A 20,429-nucleotide genomic window follows, 5' to 3' on the forward strand; every position below is an offset into this window, starting at 1 on the left:
CAGCCATTTCAAAGACGGTCTAAACTACGACCTGTATGACGCTTGCCTGCCTCAAGGAGACCCACCCCATCTCGACGACTGGTACATCCTGGCGGAGGAAGTGGAAATAGACCTACTGAAGAGACACCGCAGAGGAAAACCATGGGGCCGCCTGCCACCCGAGCAAACACGCGAGGGGGAAAAACCACCAGCCACAGCCAAAAAATCAACAGGTTGCTTCAACTGCGGGAGAGAGGGCCACCGTGCTGCAGAATGTCGTTCAAAAGCCCCCCCATGAAAACCAGAGGCATCATCCTCCAAGAAGCCGGGGAAGCCCCAAGGCAACACAAAAGAATCTTCCATGAAGGGGACAGAGGCTGTAGAGTCCACAATTCCTGCCAGGAACTGGGATTGGACTCCGGCCTGCACCGCAGGGATGGTGGACAACTCGGAAGACAGCTCAGAGGGAGAACCATTGGTAAGTGGACCCCTTCCACCCATACTTAAGACATAGCTTCCCCTATGCCTGAAGCAGCCAAAACAAAAGCTCTGATAGACTCTGGGTGCATCCGCTGCCTTATCAGCCCAACGCTGGTGGAGAGATTGAGCATCCCAGTGAGGAAGCTAAAACAACCAATCTCTTTTAGTCAATTAGATGGGACAATAGCAGGGGGAGGACCAGCCACCCTAGCCACTTTACCAATTCACCTATCACTGGGGCCCCATGAGGAGGACCTTACGTTTATAGTGGCCCCATGCATGGTATGCCCAATGATTTTAGGACTGGAATGGCTGAAGAAATGGAACCCCGGGATAAACTGGAGGACAGCAGAACTCAATTTCCCAAAGGGGGGGGCAGAAGAACTTAGACTCCAAAAGCACCCCCCCAACCCAGAGGGAGGAGACAGCAGCGGTGGGGAAAGAGAAGGGGTTACCAGAGATACCGGAAGAATACAGGGACCTGGCTGAGGTTTTCAGTGAGGAAAAAGCAGATGAGCTTCCCCCCCACCGCCCCACAGACTGCACCATAGAATTCAAACCTGGGGCAAAACTCCCAAAACCCAGGATGTATGCCATGAGCCCAAGGGAAATGGCAGAAATGGAAAGATTCATAAAGAAAAACTTAGAAAGAGGATTTATTGAGCCTGCCAAACCCAAAGTGGCCGCCCCGGTTCTGTTCAGGGAGAAGAAGGATGGGTCTTTTCGCTTGGTTGTGGACTATAGAAATTTGAACACAATTAGTGAATGTAATCTGTACCCCCTTCCCCTAATGAAGGATATGCTATCCCACCTATCGAAAGGAAAGATTTTTACCAAACTAGACCTGAGGGAAGCATACTACCGTATTAGGATTAAGGAAGGAGACGAATGGAAGACTGCATTCAACTGCCCAATGGGGTGCTATCAATTCAAAGTATTGCCATTCGGACTGCAAAGGGCCCCCGCAGTCTTTATGCAATTAATTAATGACGTGCTGAGAGAGCACCTATATAAGGGGGTCCTGGTTTACCTCGATGACATCCTTATCATCACAGAAACCAAAGAGGAACATATCAAACTAGCCAGAGCAGTCCTGAAGAAGTTGCGAGCTGCCCATTTATATGCTAAATTATCAAAGTGTGAATTCCATCAGGAAAAAATCGACTACCTGGGGTATCGCATATCTCCAGAGGGCATCGGAATGGACCCTGAGAAGGTCAGGGCAGTACTAGAGTGGGCACACACACACCCCGCACACGGAAGCAATTACAAAGTTTCCTGGGGTTTGCAAATTTCTACCGCCAATTCATCCCCGCATTTGGCCAAATAACCATGCCCCTCACAAATTTGTTGAAAACGAAGGGGGGGGGGTCACCCGTGAAACCCAGCCAGCCTCTGAAATGGTCAATGGAATGTCAAGCAACATTTGAGAGGCTAAAGAGACTTTTTTCTGCTGAACCTGTCCTAAAATACCCAGATCCCGACAAACCTTTTATAATACAGGCAGATGCGAGTGATGTAGCGGTAGGAGCCGTACTATTAAAAAAAATGATGGGGGGACGTTGCAACCATGCGCATACACATCCAGAAAACTCACAGAAACAGAACAACACTGGCCAATATGGGAAAAAGAGGCATTCTCGTTGAGGTGGGCATTACTAACATGGCGCCAATTTTTAGAAGGAAATAAAATACCTTTCCAGGTCTGGACAGACCACAAAAATTTGGAAGCACTAAAAACGCCCAGGAAGCTCACTCCTAAGCAAGCCCGCTGGTCCCAACATTTTCACCGATTCAATTTCACTCTCAAACACTTACCAGGGGGGGAAGAACTTCCTGGCAGATGCATTATCCAGCATGCCCCAATATAACAGCACAAGAGTTACTGACTTTAAACCACTTGTGCCGGAACAACAACTGGCAGCACCAGTCACCACCAGGGCACAAGAAAAAATGAAGCCGAAGGTAGATAGCCAAACTGGAATAGAATTCAGGAAGTCTTTGGAAAGTGATGAATGGTTCCAGAAAAATAGACATGTGTGCACAATTAAAGATGGACTGCCATGGGTGGGGGAGAAGCTATATATACCTGCCACACAGAGAATCAATTTCATGCAACTATGCCATGATACAAAATCAGCAGGACACTTTGGCTTTGTAAAAACCCTACACTTAACTAAAAGGCAATTTTGGTGGCCATCTATGAAAAAGGACATAGAAAGCTATGTGGGTAGCTGTCAAATTTGCGCGATGGCCAAAAGACTGCAAGGGAAACCGCCAGGTCTGTTACAACCGGTGGCAAACCCCTCAGCCCCATGGAAAGAAATAGCCATGGATTTTATCGTAGAACTGCCAGAAAGTAATGGAAACACCGTAGTCTGGACTGTCACAGATCTGTTCTCTAAGCAAGTACATTTCATACCTTGCCAAAAAATCCCGACCGCAAAAGCATTAGCAAAACTTTTTGTACAGCATATTTACAGATTGCACGGGGTACCACAACGCATCATATCTGACAGAGGGGTGCAATTTACGTCGGCATTTTGGAAAGAATTTTTATCCCTCTTAGGAACCACCCAAGGACTGTCATCTAGTCACCATCCTCAGACAGACAGAGCTTCTGAAAGACTTAATAATATACTTGAACAATATCTGAGATGCTTTATTAATTTTCAGCAGTCCGACTGGGCGGATCTACTGCCTTTTGCAGAAGTAGCATATAATAATGCAGTCCACTCAAGCACAGGTTACACTCCTTTTCAAGTAGCTACAGGCCAGAGTTTCAACCCAATACCAGAACTAACCCCAAAAGAACCGGTTATCCCTGATCTGAAGGAATGGATTGCTCAATTACAAAATACATGGCCAATCGTTAGGAAAGCGTTGGAAGATGCCAGAAAAGCATACAAGACACAGGCAGACAAAAAAAGAACTGATCCCACACCATTTAGGGTAGGAGAGATGGTATATTTATCCACAAAATACCTGAAATCACTCCAACCCTGTAAAAAACTAGGACCAAAATATATTGGACCCTTTCCAATTAAAGGTCTTAGTGATGGTTTTTAAGTCCTTACATGGCATGGGTCCGGAATACCTCGGGGACCACCTGCTGCCGGCGTCGACTCCCCTCTGCCCTGTGCGTTCCCACAGAGAGGGCCTCCTCAGGGTGCCTCCGGTCAGAGAATGCCGGCTGGTGGCCCCCAGGGGGAGGGCCTTCTCTGTGGGCGCCCCGGCTTTATGGAACCAACTGTCGGTTGAGCTCCGGATGGCACCAGATCTTCGCTCCTTCCGGCGTGGGTTAAAGACCCATCTATTCGAACAAGCTGGCCTGGCCTGATGGGGGAATGTTAGGGTTTTAATGTTTTTATATTTTGATTGTTTTAATTCGGGCAATAATTTAATCCTTTTTTAACTTTTGTATTTTCTATTTATATGCCCTGTTCACCACCCTGACTCCTTCGGGAGAAGGGCGGTATAAAAATTCAATAAAACTAAACTAAAACTAAACTAAACTAAAAGAATCATAAACCCAGTAACAGTTGAATTAGAACTACCCAAAAATCTTAGACGAATACACCCAACCTTCCACTGCAGTCTATTAAAGAGAGAACAACAATCACCACTACGAGCAAAAATCCCACCACCACCACCACCCATCATGGTGGAAGGAGAACAACATTTTGAAGTGAAAGAAATCTTAGATTCCAGAAAACACCATGGAACGATACAATATTTAGTGGCATGGAAACACCTCCCCTCCTCAGAAAATGAGTGGGTTAACAAACACCATGTTAAAGCACCTAAGTTGCTTAAGAGGTTTCATACAGAATATCCGAACAAACCAGGCTAACATTTATATGTTTTCTTTCCCCACAGATGGACTCATCTTTTTTTCTGAAAGGAGAGCCGAATGTCAGAATCCATTTATATCACATTTCATAAATGTATAGGTAGAACAATGTGCTTATTCTGGGGATTCTGCCATCTCTCCGAAGGGGGGGGAGAGGATAGACTTTAGGCATCTTCAAACAACAGGGAACATTTGAACAAAAAAGGAAGCAATAACCATAAAACCAAGGAGAGTTCCATTTCCCATGGAAGGGCCTGACATCTGACCAAATGGATGAGGGGAGGGGCTGAAATGGGAATGCTTTATATAGGATTGAAATGTAACTTTGTTAGATTCCGTCTTGTATTGCCACAATCGATTCCATCCTAGTAAACATTTTCCTTTTGGACTAAACTTGCATCCAAGAGTTCTTATTTCCTAAGATGTGGATTGAGGTGGGTCCTGACAAATAGAATATAATCCAACCAGTGTCTTAAGACTGTAAAAGAACTGATATTGACAAACTCAGAGAGAGCCTAAGAATAATTCCATGGATAAAAATCCTAAAAGGAAAAGCAACTCAAGAAGCATGGAAAACATTGAAAAATATGATCATAAAAGTCCAGTCAAACACAATACCACTGAAAAAGAAAAACAAGAAATCCAAGAAGAAACCAGACTCGTTGTACAAAGATCTCTTTGATAAACTGAAAGACAATAAGGATAAGTACAAAATAATGGGAAAGAGGGACACATATATAAGGCAGAATATCAGCAGATAGCTTGAATCTGCAAATATGAAGTCAGAAAAGCAAAGGCTGAGAATGAACAAAGACTTGCACCATAATTAACAAGAAAAAAGTCAAGGAAACAGTTGGTCCACTAGAGAGAGAAGATGGCAAGGAAGTAACAGGCAGTAGAATGCAGAGATGCTTAATTCATTCTTTGCATTAGTTTTCATGCAAAAAGAAACTATAGCCCAACCTATCAAAAACATAACTGTAAAAGACAGACTAGAAATAAAAAGTACCGTATTTTCCGACGTATAAGACGACCCACTACTTTTAAGAAGTTTTTCAAGGTTTTTTGTCTTATACGCCGGAAAATACTTACATGCCCTGCCCTCCCTGTCCGTCGCAGAGGAGGCGAAGGCCCGACTGGCCCCGCCAGCCCTCCCGCTTCTCCCGCGCTTCTGCCGGCCCCCGAGGCGCAGTGTTTCCCGGGCGGCAGGCAGCACCGGAGGGCAGCCGCCACCCCGCCACGGCCGGTGCCCCTCCTGCTTCCCCTCCTGGCCTTGAACTTCTCCCATTCAGCGCAGGGTGGGGCAGCTCCGCCCGCAGCCTCTTTTTCATGTGCTGCTTCCCTCTCACCGTCGGCCGAGGCGCGCTCGGCCCGGGCTCCCGGTCCCTCTTCCCGGCCGGCTTCCCGCCCTGCCCCTCATGGAGCTGGACTGGCCGTGCAGCCTCTCGGTGTGGCTGCTTTTCCTGGGCAGCCTGGCGGTGCGGCTCCTGCGCTCGGACCTGTTGCTGAGCCGGCGGCTGCTGCTGCGCGTAGGGCTGCTGGCCGTCCTGCAGGCGCTGGGCCGTCCTGCCGCTGCCCCTCAGCGCCGCGCTCACGGCGGCTGCCTGCTGGCTCGTCTCGGCCAGCACCACCCGGCGGAAGCGCAGCGTCGGACGGGAGCAGGACTTCCCTGCCGGCTCCCGTCCGATGCTCTTCCCTCTTCAGGCAGCATCCTCGAGGACTCCTTAGGAGCCAGGGAGCGATGCTGCCTCAAGAGGGAAGAGCGTCGGGCGGGAGCTAGCAGGGCAGTCCTGCACACGCGCGCACTCCCCAGCTGCTAAGGAGCAGCCGGGGAGTGCGCGCGTGCGCAGGACTGCCCTGCCAGCTCCCACCAGACGCCACCCACTGATTTTCCGGTGTATAAGACGACTGGGCATATAAGACGACCCCCCAAGTTTTGAGGTGATTTTCATGGGTTAAAAAGTCGTCTTATACGCCGGAAAATACGGTACAATAAGCAAGATAAAGGTAAGAGAACAGCTGTCTGGTCTTGATGAATATAAATCATTGGGCCCTGATAGATTACATCCCAGAGTCTGAAGGAACTGGCAGATATTATCTCCGAACAATTGTACCATATCTTTCAAAAATCCTGAGACACTGGGGAATTATATGAGAATTGGAAAAGAGCTGATATAGTTCCCATCTTCAAAAAAAAGGGGGGGAAAACAGATTCAGGAAACTACAGACCAATCAGTCTAACATCAATAACTGAGAAGACATTGGAAAAGATAATCATAAAACAGATCTGCGAACATCTAGAAATAAATAAAGATATAACTAAAAGCCAGAAAGGATTTGTTAAAAATACATCATGCCAAACCAATCTTATTTCATTCTTTGACAAAGTGAGTAAATTAGTAGACCAGCGAAATCAGCAAGGCATTCAACAGAGTAGGCCACAACCTACTTCTTGGTAACCTAGAAAAATGTGGGATAGACAGCATCACCATCAGATGGATTTCTAACTGGCTGACAAACCGTACTCAATGAGTTGTCCTTAATGGTCCTACATCAAAGAACAGTTGCAGGAATTGGGTATGGCCAGTCTAGAGAAAAGGACTAGGGGTGATATGATAGCAGTATTCCAGTATTTGAGAGGTTGCCATGAAGAAGAGAGGGTCAACTTAGTTTCTAAAGCACCAGAAGGCAAGACAAAAGCAATGGATGGAAACTATCAAGGAGAGAAGCAACTTGGAATTAAGGAGAAACTTCCAAACAGTGAGAACAATTAACCAGTGGAACAGCTTGCCTTCAGATGTTGTAGGTGCTTCATCACTGGAAGTTTTTAAGAAAAGCCTGGACAACCACCCATGTGAAATGGTATAGGGTCTCCTGCTTGAGCATGGGTTTGGACTAGAAGACCTCCAAGGTCCCTTTCAGCTCTATTCTGATTGATGGTGATCCCCAACCTTTCCAGATGTGCGGACTGGTGGTAGTTGTGAGGGGTGGAGAAAGGGGATAGTTCCATGTAAGAGGCGGGTGAGTAGATGAGCATGCCAAGCTTCATTTTGCGGCTTGGTTCCCCACAGGCCATGATCCGGGGTTGGGGATCCCTGGTCTAATATAATCCTGCAGAATTTAGATAGAAAATATGCTTTTAACAAATTGGGTGTCTTAATTAAGATTTAGTATTCTACCAAATGTTCTCCATTTCAAAACTATCTTCAGAAGTTTACAAAACCATTCTGTAGTCTATTTAAGCAATAATAAATTGTATAATAGGTATCAATAATAAATTGTATAATAATATAGGAGTTGTTTGTCTGCTATTTGAGGAGCATATCATTCATAGTCTTTTAAACATTTAATTAAAATTAAAATATTGTTAAATAAATATGAAGCTCTGAATAAATATTATGAACTTTAAAAGCTCTTCAAATCACATTCAGTTTTTCATCACATGGATTCTAAATCATGCTCTGCCCAAAAGAAATTTTTGTAGATTTCTGTAAAAACAGTTATTGATGCCTATATCAACTTTATAGAGAGGGCCTCCTCAGGGTGCCACCGATCAGAGAATGTCGATTGGTGGCCCCCAGGGGGAGGTCCTTCTCTGTGGGCGCCCCGGAGCTATGGAATCGGTTGCCGGTTGAGCTCCTGATGGCGCCCGACCTCCGCTCCTTCCGACGCGATCTGAAAACGCATTTGTTTGAACAAGCCGGCTTGGCCTGATAGCGGGTGGGTTGGGTTTTTTATTGCTCTTAATATTTGTATTTATCGTTTTTTATTTGGGCATTATGTTTAATTCCTTTTAACTTTTGTATTTTTTGTATTTTATACATCTGCCCTGTTCACCACCCTGAGTCCTTCGGGAGAAGGGCGGTATAAAAATTAATAATAATAATAATAATGAATCAGGGCAACTACAAAACAGTAAATTAACAACATAATTATAAACTGTAGAAACTGAGTTCTAATATCGCCTTAGGCGTGAAACCAGTTGGATGACCTTGGGCCAATCATTCTCTCTCAACCCTAATAAGCAGGCAATGGTAAACAACTTCTTAAAACTTGACAAGAAAACTTAAGGGACTAGTCTGGGAAGTTGCCAGGAATCAACACTGACTAAAAGCATCTACAAAGACCAATTTCCCGATATTGCAGTGCCTTCTCCAGAGCACAATTTAATGCTTTTCCTCTGCATACTGTAAAATCAGACACATTTTGCAGAGATGATGTTTCTGTGCTTCTGATAAAACTGAAACCTCAGAATATACCTTTCTGAAGATTTATGAGGAATTACCTTCCAAATAATCCAATTCCTAATAATTAGATTGCCTGGGCACTGTCCAATGATATTTAGAAATTTTCCTTAAAATGTATCCTGAAATCAATTAAGCAATTATTAAATACTATGTTCTGACCTGACAACAAAAGTAGGTAATTTACCTAATTAATGATATTTTCTTGTATTCTCAGATAGCATTTGCTTTAACTTTTGTAATTTGGACTTTGGCTATAATAAAATGTCAATCAGTGTTAACTCTAGAAAGCAGTGATGATCCAATCAATAGCCTGTTTAATGAAGTAGTCGCAAAACTATACCTTCAATTGTATTGAATGAAAGCCAAGGCACCAAGCTAGAAACCAGGAGATTGTAATTTCTAGTCCTAACTTAGACATGAAAGCTGGCAATGTGAACTTTGGGCCAGCCATTCTCTTTCAGACCATGACATAAGGCTCAGGTAACAAGCCAGTTAGACAATTTCTATTGTAACCAGTGGATCAACACTCAGCTGATCAGAAAAAAAGCAAACATTATATATTTGCAGGAAAACACTAGGAGGATTATTTTTAAAAATGTAGACAGGACAAGGAAGCCATTACTTTTTCACATTGCCATGCTATATTTTGGAAGGTTTCAGTTACAAATAAATAAAAAGAACCCCAAAGTTTAGTGTTGCTTTCTTTAAAATCCAGTAGGACCCACATAAAGCTATATTTTAAGTAGTAAAGATATACAATAATAGAGAAATCCCAAGAGGAACCAATACTTTTTCACAGAACTGTATTTCTACTGCCTTTCACCTAGGTATCACAAAGATTATTAATACTATGTAAAATCATTTTAAAGAGCGTGCAACTTTTCTAATTAAAATGTGCAGAATGTAAGGCCCCCAAAAACACAATTAAAAATTAAAAATTTAGATTTGTTGATAAATTATTTCAAACATCTGAATCCTAAAAAGGACACCTGCCTGCACAAACTGACAGTGCAAGGGCTGTTTCGTGGAATAGTTGGTGTCACGTACAATATGGTGCGCTGCTTGCTCCTGCTATCGTCTTACCACTATATGGTCCACTGGCACAGAATTTCTTCTGGACTAGCTTCAGCACTTTGCTATCTTCTTGCTGGAATAAAGAAAAAAAATAAAAAATAGTAGTGACAGGCTTGAGAATATTTCCATTTAAGATGGTAGGTCCTGAGGGCTTAATTTCTTGTCCTCGTAGTCTATAGTAAGTTTATCAAGGGTTGATTTGTTTGTTTGGTTTTTTTGTTGCCAAACCTTATGTTTTTGCCCACTCTTATCTGCTACTCTCAACAGATTGGCCACAGTCACAGATAATATTTTCTTATGATACAGTATTATATCACAGTATTGTGATTGAAATATGATGGCTAGGACAGGTAAATGGTAAAAAAATGTACCAAAATTTTGTTTGTGTGTGTGTGTGTGTGTGTGTGTGTGTGTGTGTGTGTGTACACATTTGTTTGTTTTTACTTAGACATCACCCAAAAACAATTCACTCTGGTGGCCCACAGCATAAAAACAAGATAACAAATATACAATCAAAAGTAGAAAATAAAATAGTAAATAGGATGGGAAACTCAGCAACCATCAGTATATCATATAACTAGCAAGGGCCTCTAACCACCCTAGCCCAAAATCTGCCAGACCAAGCCAGGTCTTTTAAGACCTTCCAGAATGTTACCCAAACTTCAAGGGGAACCCCATCCCAGAAGGCAGATGCCATCACAGAGAAGGCATTCTTCTAAGGTCCTGATAGACGGCACTCCTTATTTGGAGAATCGTTCAAGCAACCAGGTCCTATTTGTCTTAATGCTTAAGAACACGAACCATGCCTAGAAAGCACCTAACATAAACCCAGTCAGGTATCAAATAAGAATTTTTTTTATCTTCAGACATTGAGATTATATATTTCTTGACTTAACAAAGTTAATGAGAAGTAAATGTGTAAGATTTAAATATACAAGAAGCAACTGCAAGATTAATTAAGAATAGTCTTAGGGATTCTACGAGAAACCTATATGCGGCTCAAGAAGCAACAGTGAGAACTGGACACGGAACCACTGATTGGTTCAAAATTGGGAAAGGAGTCCGGCAAGGCTGTATACTGTCACCCTGCCTATTTAACTTATATGCAGAGCACATCATGAGAAAGGCAGGGCTAGATGAATCAAAAGTTGGAATTAGATTGCCGGGAGAAATATCAACAACCTAAGATATGCAGATGATACCACTCTAATGGCAGAAAGTGAAGAGGAACTAAAGACCCTCTTGATGCGGGTGAAGAAGGACAGTGCAAAAGCAGGCTTGAAACTAAACATTAAGAAAACCAAGATCATGGTATCTGGCCCTCTCAATTCCTGGCAAATAGATGGGGAAGAGAAATGGAGGTAGTGACAGATTTTATTTTTCTGGGCTCTAGGATCAGCACAGATGGGGACTGCAGCCAAGAAATTAAAAGACGCTTGCTCCTGGGGAGGAAAGCTATGGCAAATCTAGACAGCATACTAAAAAGCAGAGACATCACCCTGCCAACAAAAGTGTGTATAGTCAAGGCCATGGTTTTCGCAGCTGCAATGTATGGCTGTGAAACTTGGACCATAAGAAAGGCTTGAGTGCCAAAGAATTGAGGCCTTTGAAACTATGGTGCTGGACAATACTCCTGCGAGTCCCCTGGACTGCAAGGCGTTCAAACTGGTCAGTCCTAGAGGAGATATGCAATAATAGAGAACAGACTCCAGAAGATGGTAGAGGACAGAAAGGCCTGGAGGAATGTTGTCCATGGGGTCGCAATGGGTCGGACACGACTTCGCAACTAACAACAACAAGGGATTCTACAAAAACATTTACACTCTAATTTTGTAATCGATGGCATTAATTTTACTTTTACGTTTTGTCTTATTTTATCTTATTCCATTACTGTTTCTGAGTTTAAGGACTTAAAGGCAGATAAGAAATGTTTCTGTAATATTTACAATGAATATAGCATAGAATAGCATAAATGGCATGGCATAGCATAACACAAAATATACATATTTATATTTTTTCTATATTAAAATACTGGAAATTGTATTACAATATTTCAAGGTATATGCAACTTTCTAATTAATAAGGGAACCTAGTAGGGCCAAAACTTTTTGAGAGTCATGAATACATGTAAATAAGTGTAGCAGACTATAGCACTGAGAGACACACTGATTTTTGAGTTTGCATCTTTAATATACCTAGACTTCAGGCTACGAAATTAACATTGGAACTATATGGGAGTAATGTTTCATTTAAAAAGGGAAACTGAATTTAGCTTCCAATGATCACTACATGTATCTGTTCCCCTTTATTATGGACTAGACCTATGCAAAATACAAAAATATACTGTTTGTATAAGTCACATATTATGTTTATCTTTTTAAATTCAAGACATATACAATCATATAAAATTCTTAGCTATCTCTACAGAAATCACTCAGGTCATGGATTCATCACAGTTTAATATCTGAACCCATGTTATATATATATTTATTAAAGCTTACAAATATAAATTCTAAACATATTATTTTAAGGAGAGTAAGTCATAAACAAAATCCTCCACAGTCATAATTACAAAAAACATTAACTATTATTTCTGTATAAATGGACCCTGTTTTGCAATAAGTAGAAAAATACAGCGAGAAACTACTGTTTCAAGTAGCTGCAAAATGTGGTTTGTTGATGACTGACTGGGAAGCTGTAGATAAATTTGGTCCAAAGGCTTTTTACTATGAAAACTGAAATACTGAGTAAACAGAAAATGAAAGTAAGGATAGGAGCTCTATAGTATATTATAGGTGTAATTTTGGAAGATTAAATCATTGGTTTATATTCTACCTGAACTGAGTTCAATGTCAGAAATCTTACACCTACCTGCTCCCCTTCTACGTATACCAGTGGAAAACCCATTTGCTTGGTCCATGTATTCATCACAGCAGCAATAGGTTTACCACTAGCGTCTTCCAGGCTTCCCCAAAGATCTTCTGCAAAAGAGAAAAACCCTCAATCTAAATAATCTTAATTCTAATGCTAAAGAAAATACTTCATACCTGTTTTATTTATATACTGAATTTATACAACCACTCATTTCAACCATGTGACACTAGGCAGCTCATAATACAAAAATCACAAATAAGAGGCCTCACTAAGCCATAGTTATAAGTAGACCTCATTTAGTGGCTGCCTCAAGCACCCACCGTTTGAACATATGATGATGAATTAAAAATATTTCGCAACTAACACTTGCATTTGCAACCTATGCAGCTTCTCACATAGACACAAGTTGCAATTATAATCAGTTAATATTGTCTATAAAGACTGAATGTAAAAGTAATTAAGATACGTATAAGAAAAAAATTTCTTGATAAATGTAATAAACATGTTTTTATTTAGCTGATATAATAAGAACTGTATTAGCTTAAATATGAGACAGTAGATATTAAGGGAAAAAGAGAGGAAATATTTGATATCGAAATAGGGGAAATTTTGGTCATTAAATTTAAGACATTTGGAAATTAGTTGAAAATAAGGATGTTATACTGTATTATTAACTAGGTGATGTAAGATGGTGGGAAATAGAATATATTCAAATAGATAAGATGTGTATCTTGAATATTAGACTTTGATATGAATTGTGATAAAGGAAACTTTGTTTACCTAAAACTTATAAATTATAAATATCAAATGTTAAATTTAAATATTGATGGGAAACTAAAAATTGGGAAAAACTAATTACAGGACGTTGTCTATAAAGATTGAATGTTAAAGTAATTAGGATATGCATAAGCTAAAAATTTATTGATAAATGTAACAATGCTATCTTTACTTAACTGATATAATAAGAACTGTATTAGTTTAAATATGAGACAGTAGATATTAAGGGAAAAAGAGAAGAATTATTTGATGTGGTAGCTTGAGATTTGTACTTAAGATTTTTGTATGTTATTGAATTATCAATTAACCCAGCCATCACATTGCTTTTTAAGTACTTAAATGTAAAATTAGAAAATTAATAAAATATTACCAAAAAAATGAGAATGCATATTGTTGGGGGCAATATTCTGACTCTTCAAACTGCTTAGAGAGGGCTGTAATGCACTGTGAAGATAGGCATAGTCTAAGTGCTATTGCTATCACAATTTGGGCACTTGAAATAAATAAATCAATACTTGGCAATTCAGATATTCGCCGCTGTTGCAAATTCGGCAATTCACCCACCCTTATGATCAACCATAAGATGCTACAATTGCCCCCATCTGCCTATCTTTCCCCCTGATTTCATCCTACTGAGTCCCTTGGGACTTCCTGCCCAGCTGGATCCCACATGCCTTAGGCCTCCTGCCCACCCCAGTATGCCTTGTTCCACTAACCTCTTTTGAAGATCACCTTTCCAAAACAGTGCCAAGCCGATGCGATGTGCAGCCTTCTACAGAGGCCACCTAACGCCATTCATGCAATCCTTTAGAAGGGCACAATTGAAAAACACACATTGCATCGCCTGGGTGCTCTTTTGGAAATAAAATCTTTGGAAATTACCTTTCTAAAAGAATACCAAGCCAATGTTTTGCACAGAAACCACCTTGTACTATCCTGGAAACCGGTGTCATTTTGTAAGCAGTCACAATTCTCGCAATCTCTCACATCCTACCAGATCACTTAGCAACAAAGTTGTTAATCCCAATTATGGTTACTAAATAAGGACTACCTGTACATAGATTACAAGATTTAGGCACGTATCACTGCATGTATATGTTCTATACAAAATTAATATGTTGATGTTCTTATATACAATATTAAAAGCAACAGTATTTTCACACAATCACATTATCTATCACTTATCTTCTATTAAAAGACATTTATCAAGGACTTAGTATAATATTAGACTGGTTTACTTTGAGCAGGATTGGAGAAAGAAATTGAAAAAGCTCAGAATTCACTATGGCAGGGCTTTTCAACCTTTTCACCCATTGTACCACTTTTAGGATAGGGCAATATCCGAGTACCACCAGTCGCCTAGCAAGGTGTCAAAAACTTGATGACCCCCCCCCAAAAAAAGGAAAAGTGATGAAGTACAGGTAGTCCTCAACTTACAACAGTTTGTTTAGTAACTGTTCAAAGCTACAATGGCACTGAAAAAGTGCCCTTCAAGCCACAGACGAGCAAGACACCTGCCCGCCCGCCGGCGCTCTTCCTCCTGTCCGAGGTTTGCACTGTTGTGAGCATTTCTATTGAGAATTGGCAACAGGGGTGTGTGTGGGGGGGTTGGTTTTTATTCCCCCTCCCATCTGCTGGGTGGTTGCAGCAGGTTTTGGTCACTTCACATGAACCTGGGACACTGTGACCGTCATAAATATGAATTAATTGCCAAGCATCTGAACACAAGTTACAAGACCCTGGAGATGCTGCAACATTCCAGCTGATCAGTGCTTCTTCTGGGCTCAGAAGCGCCAGGATCAGTGCCGAGCTCCAGCTGGAGCCTGGCGCTTCCACTGAGTCCTGATAGCCCTGAAGAAGCGCTGATCCAGGCCCTTCCGCTGAGCCCTGACAGCCCTGCAGCTCCGGCCATCTCTCGCTCAGGCTTGTGCGGTGCTGCCACCAGTTCAGCTCATTCCCCTCCCCTACTACCACTTTGCTAGGATGGTTGCGTAACACCTGCAAGGTGCCAATGTACCATAGGTGGTACCCGTACCACTGGTTGAAAAGCCCTGCACTATGGGACTCTGGTAAAAGATTACTATTTCAGTGCTCTAATACACCAAACAAATGCTTGTGATTAAAATTCCATAAAGGTATAATTTAGAAGAAACTATATGGCTAGAAAACTGCATTCCTTGTCTTTTGGGTTAGAAAAATTCAATATGGAATGACTTATAAATGTTGCCCTCCTTCATAAAAGGGATGCTCTGGAGACAACAGAATAAAACAAAAACCACAAGCCTTACAGTTACCTGTAGAAGCATTCTTATGCTGAAACTTGGTAAGATACAGGTGCATTCCTTTCCGGAAATCCTATAAAAAAAGTATTTCAAAAGAAACAAAATTTTCAGAATTCATTCATTTCTGCTTCAAACAGGAAGGTAAGTATCCTTTTCCACAAAATCATTTTTTTAAGAACAAGAGTTTTCTGGTTAACCAAAATGTATTATTATATGTCTAATACTATCACAATACTTGTGGTACCATTTGGACTTTATTAATGACAATGTTTAGGTTCACAATCTGAAACCTTGAGCCCAAAACAATGTTCAAAAGCCTTGGATATATAACCCCAAGAAATCACAAAAAGTGTTATTAGATTGTAATTTTGAATCTTGCAGAGCAGAAAAACGATTAAATACATAATCATATTAACTATATTCAATTTTAATTATATGTAAAAGAAATAAAATTAGTTTTGCCACAGCCCCAATCACTTGTTTTTGGCTCCCTATACTTCATAGTTTAGGTAAGACCTCATACTAGAAAATATCTGCAAAATATTAAAAATGCATAATTAAAAGATGAGTCTGGTCTGAGCTAAAATAAGACACTTGAAGAATACTCTAGAGACTCATCTGTACCTCCTGCTTGCTCTGGTATAGACACCCATATTGTCTTAACCCAGGGGTGTCAAACTGCTGGCCCACAGGCCGGTTTCATCATACTGAAGCCACGCCCACCCCATTGCCAGTTATGTAAAAAGAGTCGCGAAATGTCGCAACACGTCACCCATGTCTTAACCTGTCCCCAAGCTCATTTCAAGGGCAAATTTTGCCATTATATCTTGTTACATACTTTGCAATTAATTATCCCAGGGTGCATTTAAAGGTCTGGCCTGCTACTAACGGGATACCCTCTCTGGAATGGTTTGGATGCTTTTAGCCTTTTAGTATCAGAAAAGCAAAAATTTCTTACTAGGTGAAAAAGCTATGCTATCCCTGTCTTTTGACACTCCATATATGGCAGATCTTAAACAGTACCATGCTCGCTCTTTTTTGTCTATATAATGATGCAGTAAAGGGTTTTTTGAACTATTTTGAAGATGGGGAGAGATAAGGTAAAAATTCATTTGAATAGTTAAAAACTATTATTTGTTTTAATATAAAGACATATTGATCCATGTGGGGAAAAAATACAAAACCCATTGTTAGGCATACCTAAAACCAAAGAACATGAAATAAACTTTCCAGTTTTTCCATTGATGAAAATAAATAATATTTTCTTTTTTGGTATTTCAATTAATCATAATAAAATACAATCTAGTTATGGATTGTGCATATATTTAGTATTTAAAATTTATAATTTTCTAATTTACAAATATACAATGAACCACCATGTCTCCAGGGTTATACAAATTAATCCTGAGAAAGGAATACTGTCTAGCCACATCTTAAAATTCAACAGTAATCTCAGATGTTGTTCCTGACTAGGATTCTTGTGAATGGAGTTATAGGCTTTATGACATAGAAATTATAAATAGTAATACAATGCTGTTCATCATGAAACCTTAAAAAAATCTTACACAGACAGAATAGAGTCCCTACTTCTTAAGTTAGCCTTATACAAGAACGGGGGTCAAGAGCAGAGTTGAGATCCATGTTCAATTTTTTTCAAAGTTGTAGTTAAGCAATTCTCAGAATGTTTTAAGTATATCTATAAAAACTTAATTGACATATCTATATTCCAATTAGAAATACTTTTTTTCCTGTTATGAAGAGTGAATTTTATTCCTCCGCTAGGAGTTGCCATCTTCTTGGCTATTATCTATTGTTTCTAGTTTTAATTTCTATATCATAACTTTTGAATATATCATTTATTTTACTAAGGGATAGAATTTCAATCCCATACTCACAACATAGACTGGAATACTATTTCAGTTGTTAATTATACTTTAGCCATAAAAATAGCAACTAAACACCAGATATTACAGATAGTCCTTGATTTACAACAGTTCACTTAGTGACTGTTCAAAGTTGCAATTGCACTGAAAAAAGTGACTTATGACTATTTTTCACACTTATGACCATTGTGGCATCCCCATGGTCAGGTGATCAAAATGCAGACGCCTGGCAACTGGTTTATATTTAGGACGGTTGCAGCGTCCTGGGGTCCTGTGATCACATTTGCAATCTTCTGACAAGAAAGTCACTAGGGAAACCAAGTTAACAACGGTAGTGATTCATTTAACAATTATGGAAAGAAATGTCATAAAATGAGGCAAAGTTCACTTAACTAATATCTCACTCAGCAACAGAGATTTTGGGCTCCATTGTGGTCATAAGTCAAGGATTACCTGTATTAGTTAAGTATCTTGGTGTATAACTACACAGTATACATCTTCTAATTTGAAAGGCATGGACAAATAACGTGTTTCCCCGAAAATAAGACCAGGTCTTATATCTTTGTTCTAAAAGACACATTAAGGCTTATTTTCTGGTTAGGTCTTATTTTCAGGGAAATATGGTGCTAAATGCACCCGTCTGGCTGACGAGATTAATTGGGGCTTATTTTGGGGGTGGGCTTACATTATGAGTGTCCTGAAAAATCAGGGGGAAACACGTTAGTATGTTGGTTTAGAAAGCAGTCTCTTGATGAGAAATCCTAGCTTGCAGAAAACAGCATCAGGACTTTGTTTGCACATGTGGCATACTAACCAAAATGTGCCAAAACCTGACAAGTTTTACATCCCTACCATTAATGAGGAATATGGGATGGACCCAACTACCAACTTAGTCATGCTTTCTATATCTTATTTAAAAGACCAAGAAAAGGAGTCTTAGCTTGACACTCTGCTTTGTAACTCCCAGCACCTGAGTTACTCTTTGAACAAGTTCCACTATAGACAAGAAAAATACCATAGTTAAATTTTATTATGTTTGTGTATTTACCTCATCCCCTATATAATCGTGTAGCATTCGAATTACTGATGCTCCCTTGCTGTAAGAAATTGCATCAAATATTTCATCCACTTCAGATGGATGGCCTACATTGACCTAGATGTGAGAAAAGGAAGTTATACAACAGATTAGGCTTGCAACGGAATAAATATTAAGGAAATCAGTTTACAATATAATCCCTTATCTTAAGATATCAAACAATTTGCTAATTTGTTTTGCTTTGTCTCCTCAATGATCAGATTTCCATTTAAAGAAATGCGAGAATTTGAAAAAAAAACTTTCACTAATTAATGTAGGTGGCACTCACTTCAATAGGATGACTGTTGTCTAACGCATCAAGCTCCTGAGCTCTTGTGTAATCAGCAGATACAAACTGAGTCCAGATATCATATTCTGGAAAGCAATGGTCTACACAAAGGTATTCAATCCAGGATGCAAAGCCCTCATTGAGCCACAGGTGAGTCCACCATTCCTAAACAAAAGAAAGAAAATTATTGACAGTAAAAATAGTTTTAGTCTGCATTTTAAAGCATAAAATAATGTTTAGCTATGAGACTCTGGGATATCACATTTCCTCAGTGATTAATAACCCTAGATCTTTTTAGCAGAGATGAAGACTGTATTAAAAAAAACTCCACAGAGAGTAGAACTGCAATTCTATGCAAAAGAGAAAAAATACATATAAGCATAAATATTCTCTTTCTTAAAACAGCAACTTTCTAAACTTAATCTGTAGTCTTCTGTCAGGTGTGAAGAATCATAATCACACATTAAGTTCTAGATCAGAAGATCGAGAAACTCAAGCCTATAGATAAGAATCTGGTTAACTATCATACAATGCTAAATACTGGCAAAACAGTTAACAGAATTCAAGAGGAATTGGACTTGGACCTTTTGTGGAAACATAATGACTCTAAGCCAGGGGTCTCCAACCTTGGCAACTTTAAGACTTATGGACTTTAACTCCCAGAATTCCCTAGCCAGCATAGCTCAGTGAAGCAGCTCAGAAGCAGCTTAATAAAAAAAAAAAACAGCTTACATATTCAGGGCATAGAGAAATTAAACAGGAATGTCCTTTTTCCTCTAATTTGACCACTGAAATAATGCTTTATTTAGTGAGAAAAAAATTAAATAGTTACTAAAAAAATACAAATATAGTAAGTTTTCTTTGCAACAAATAAAACATGTTAGCACTACTATGCTGCCATTGGATTAAAAAAAACCTGGATATATAACTACAATTAGGAAAAGGTAACAATTTTCAGTGTGGTTTGGATTTTAACAGGCAATCCCAAACTCTACGGCTTAATGGAAAACAGCATCACTAGCATTAACACAATTCTAAAAAACTAGTAATGTTGTCCTATTTTATAGCTTGATCACAGAGAAAATGTTATTTTTATACAGTGTATTATCTTAGAGGTTAAGGCCATATTAGAAGGTAAGCAAACTCTCAAAGTTTTTGTTAGTATCCTATGCAAGAATGAAAGATAAATAAAAACCTTGTGTTGAAGGGGCAAGCTCTACATAGTGGTTTATAAAGAACCTACTCATAGTGGTTAAGAAAAGATGGGAAAATACACAATGATTCTAAAGCAGGCAATACACTGTCTAGTCTTCCATAAAAATTAAATAAATAAGAAAAAGTGTTATGCTTTGATACATAAAAAGGAGAAGTACAAGATATTGAACAATAAATTTGACTTTTATGATATAAGCAGTTGTGATAGGGGTTCAGATTCTTGAAAAATTTACTTCCAGCCGTAATGCAACTAAGAAACATTGCCAAAATTGAAAATGCTGACATATATTTTCTTAGACAATCCTTCATTAGTATTAATTTGCTGCTTTAATTTGTTATATGTATTATTCGGTTTATCTGAAATATTATTAGGCCCTTCCCTGCTTGTGCCTAACCATGTC

At 39.7% G+C, this 20,429-nt stretch overlaps 1 protein-coding gene across 2 annotated transcripts in view; it reads right to left on the reverse strand.

Moving 5' to 3' along the window:
- The window catches only part of NPEPPS (aminopeptidase puromycin sensitive), a 127,216-nt gene that overhangs the window by 43,733 nt on the left and 63,054 nt on the right, over positions 1–20,429 (reverse strand). For both annotated transcript variants that reach the window (XR_014494237.1, XM_083377859.1), the window contains exons 10-14: positions 18,814–18,978; positions 18,498–18,602; positions 15,579–15,639; positions 12,505–12,614; positions 9,643–9,706 (exon numbers count right to left, since the gene is read on the reverse strand). Coding sequence is in view for 1 of the 2 variants with exons in the window: in XM_083377859.1 (XP_083233985.1) it covers positions 9,643–9,706; positions 12,505–12,614; positions 15,579–15,639; positions 18,498–18,602; positions 18,814–18,978 (505 nt within the window). In the remaining variant the exon portion in view is untranslated. The remainder of the gene's footprint in view (positions 1–9,642; positions 9,707–12,504; positions 12,615–15,578; positions 15,640–18,497; positions 18,603–18,813; positions 18,979–20,429) is intronic.

Source organism: Vipera ursinii (genome assembly GCF_947247035.1).
Source record: "Vipera ursinii genome assembly, chromosome: Z".
NCBI lineage: Eukaryota > Metazoa > Chordata > Lepidosauria > Squamata > Viperidae > Vipera > Vipera ursinii.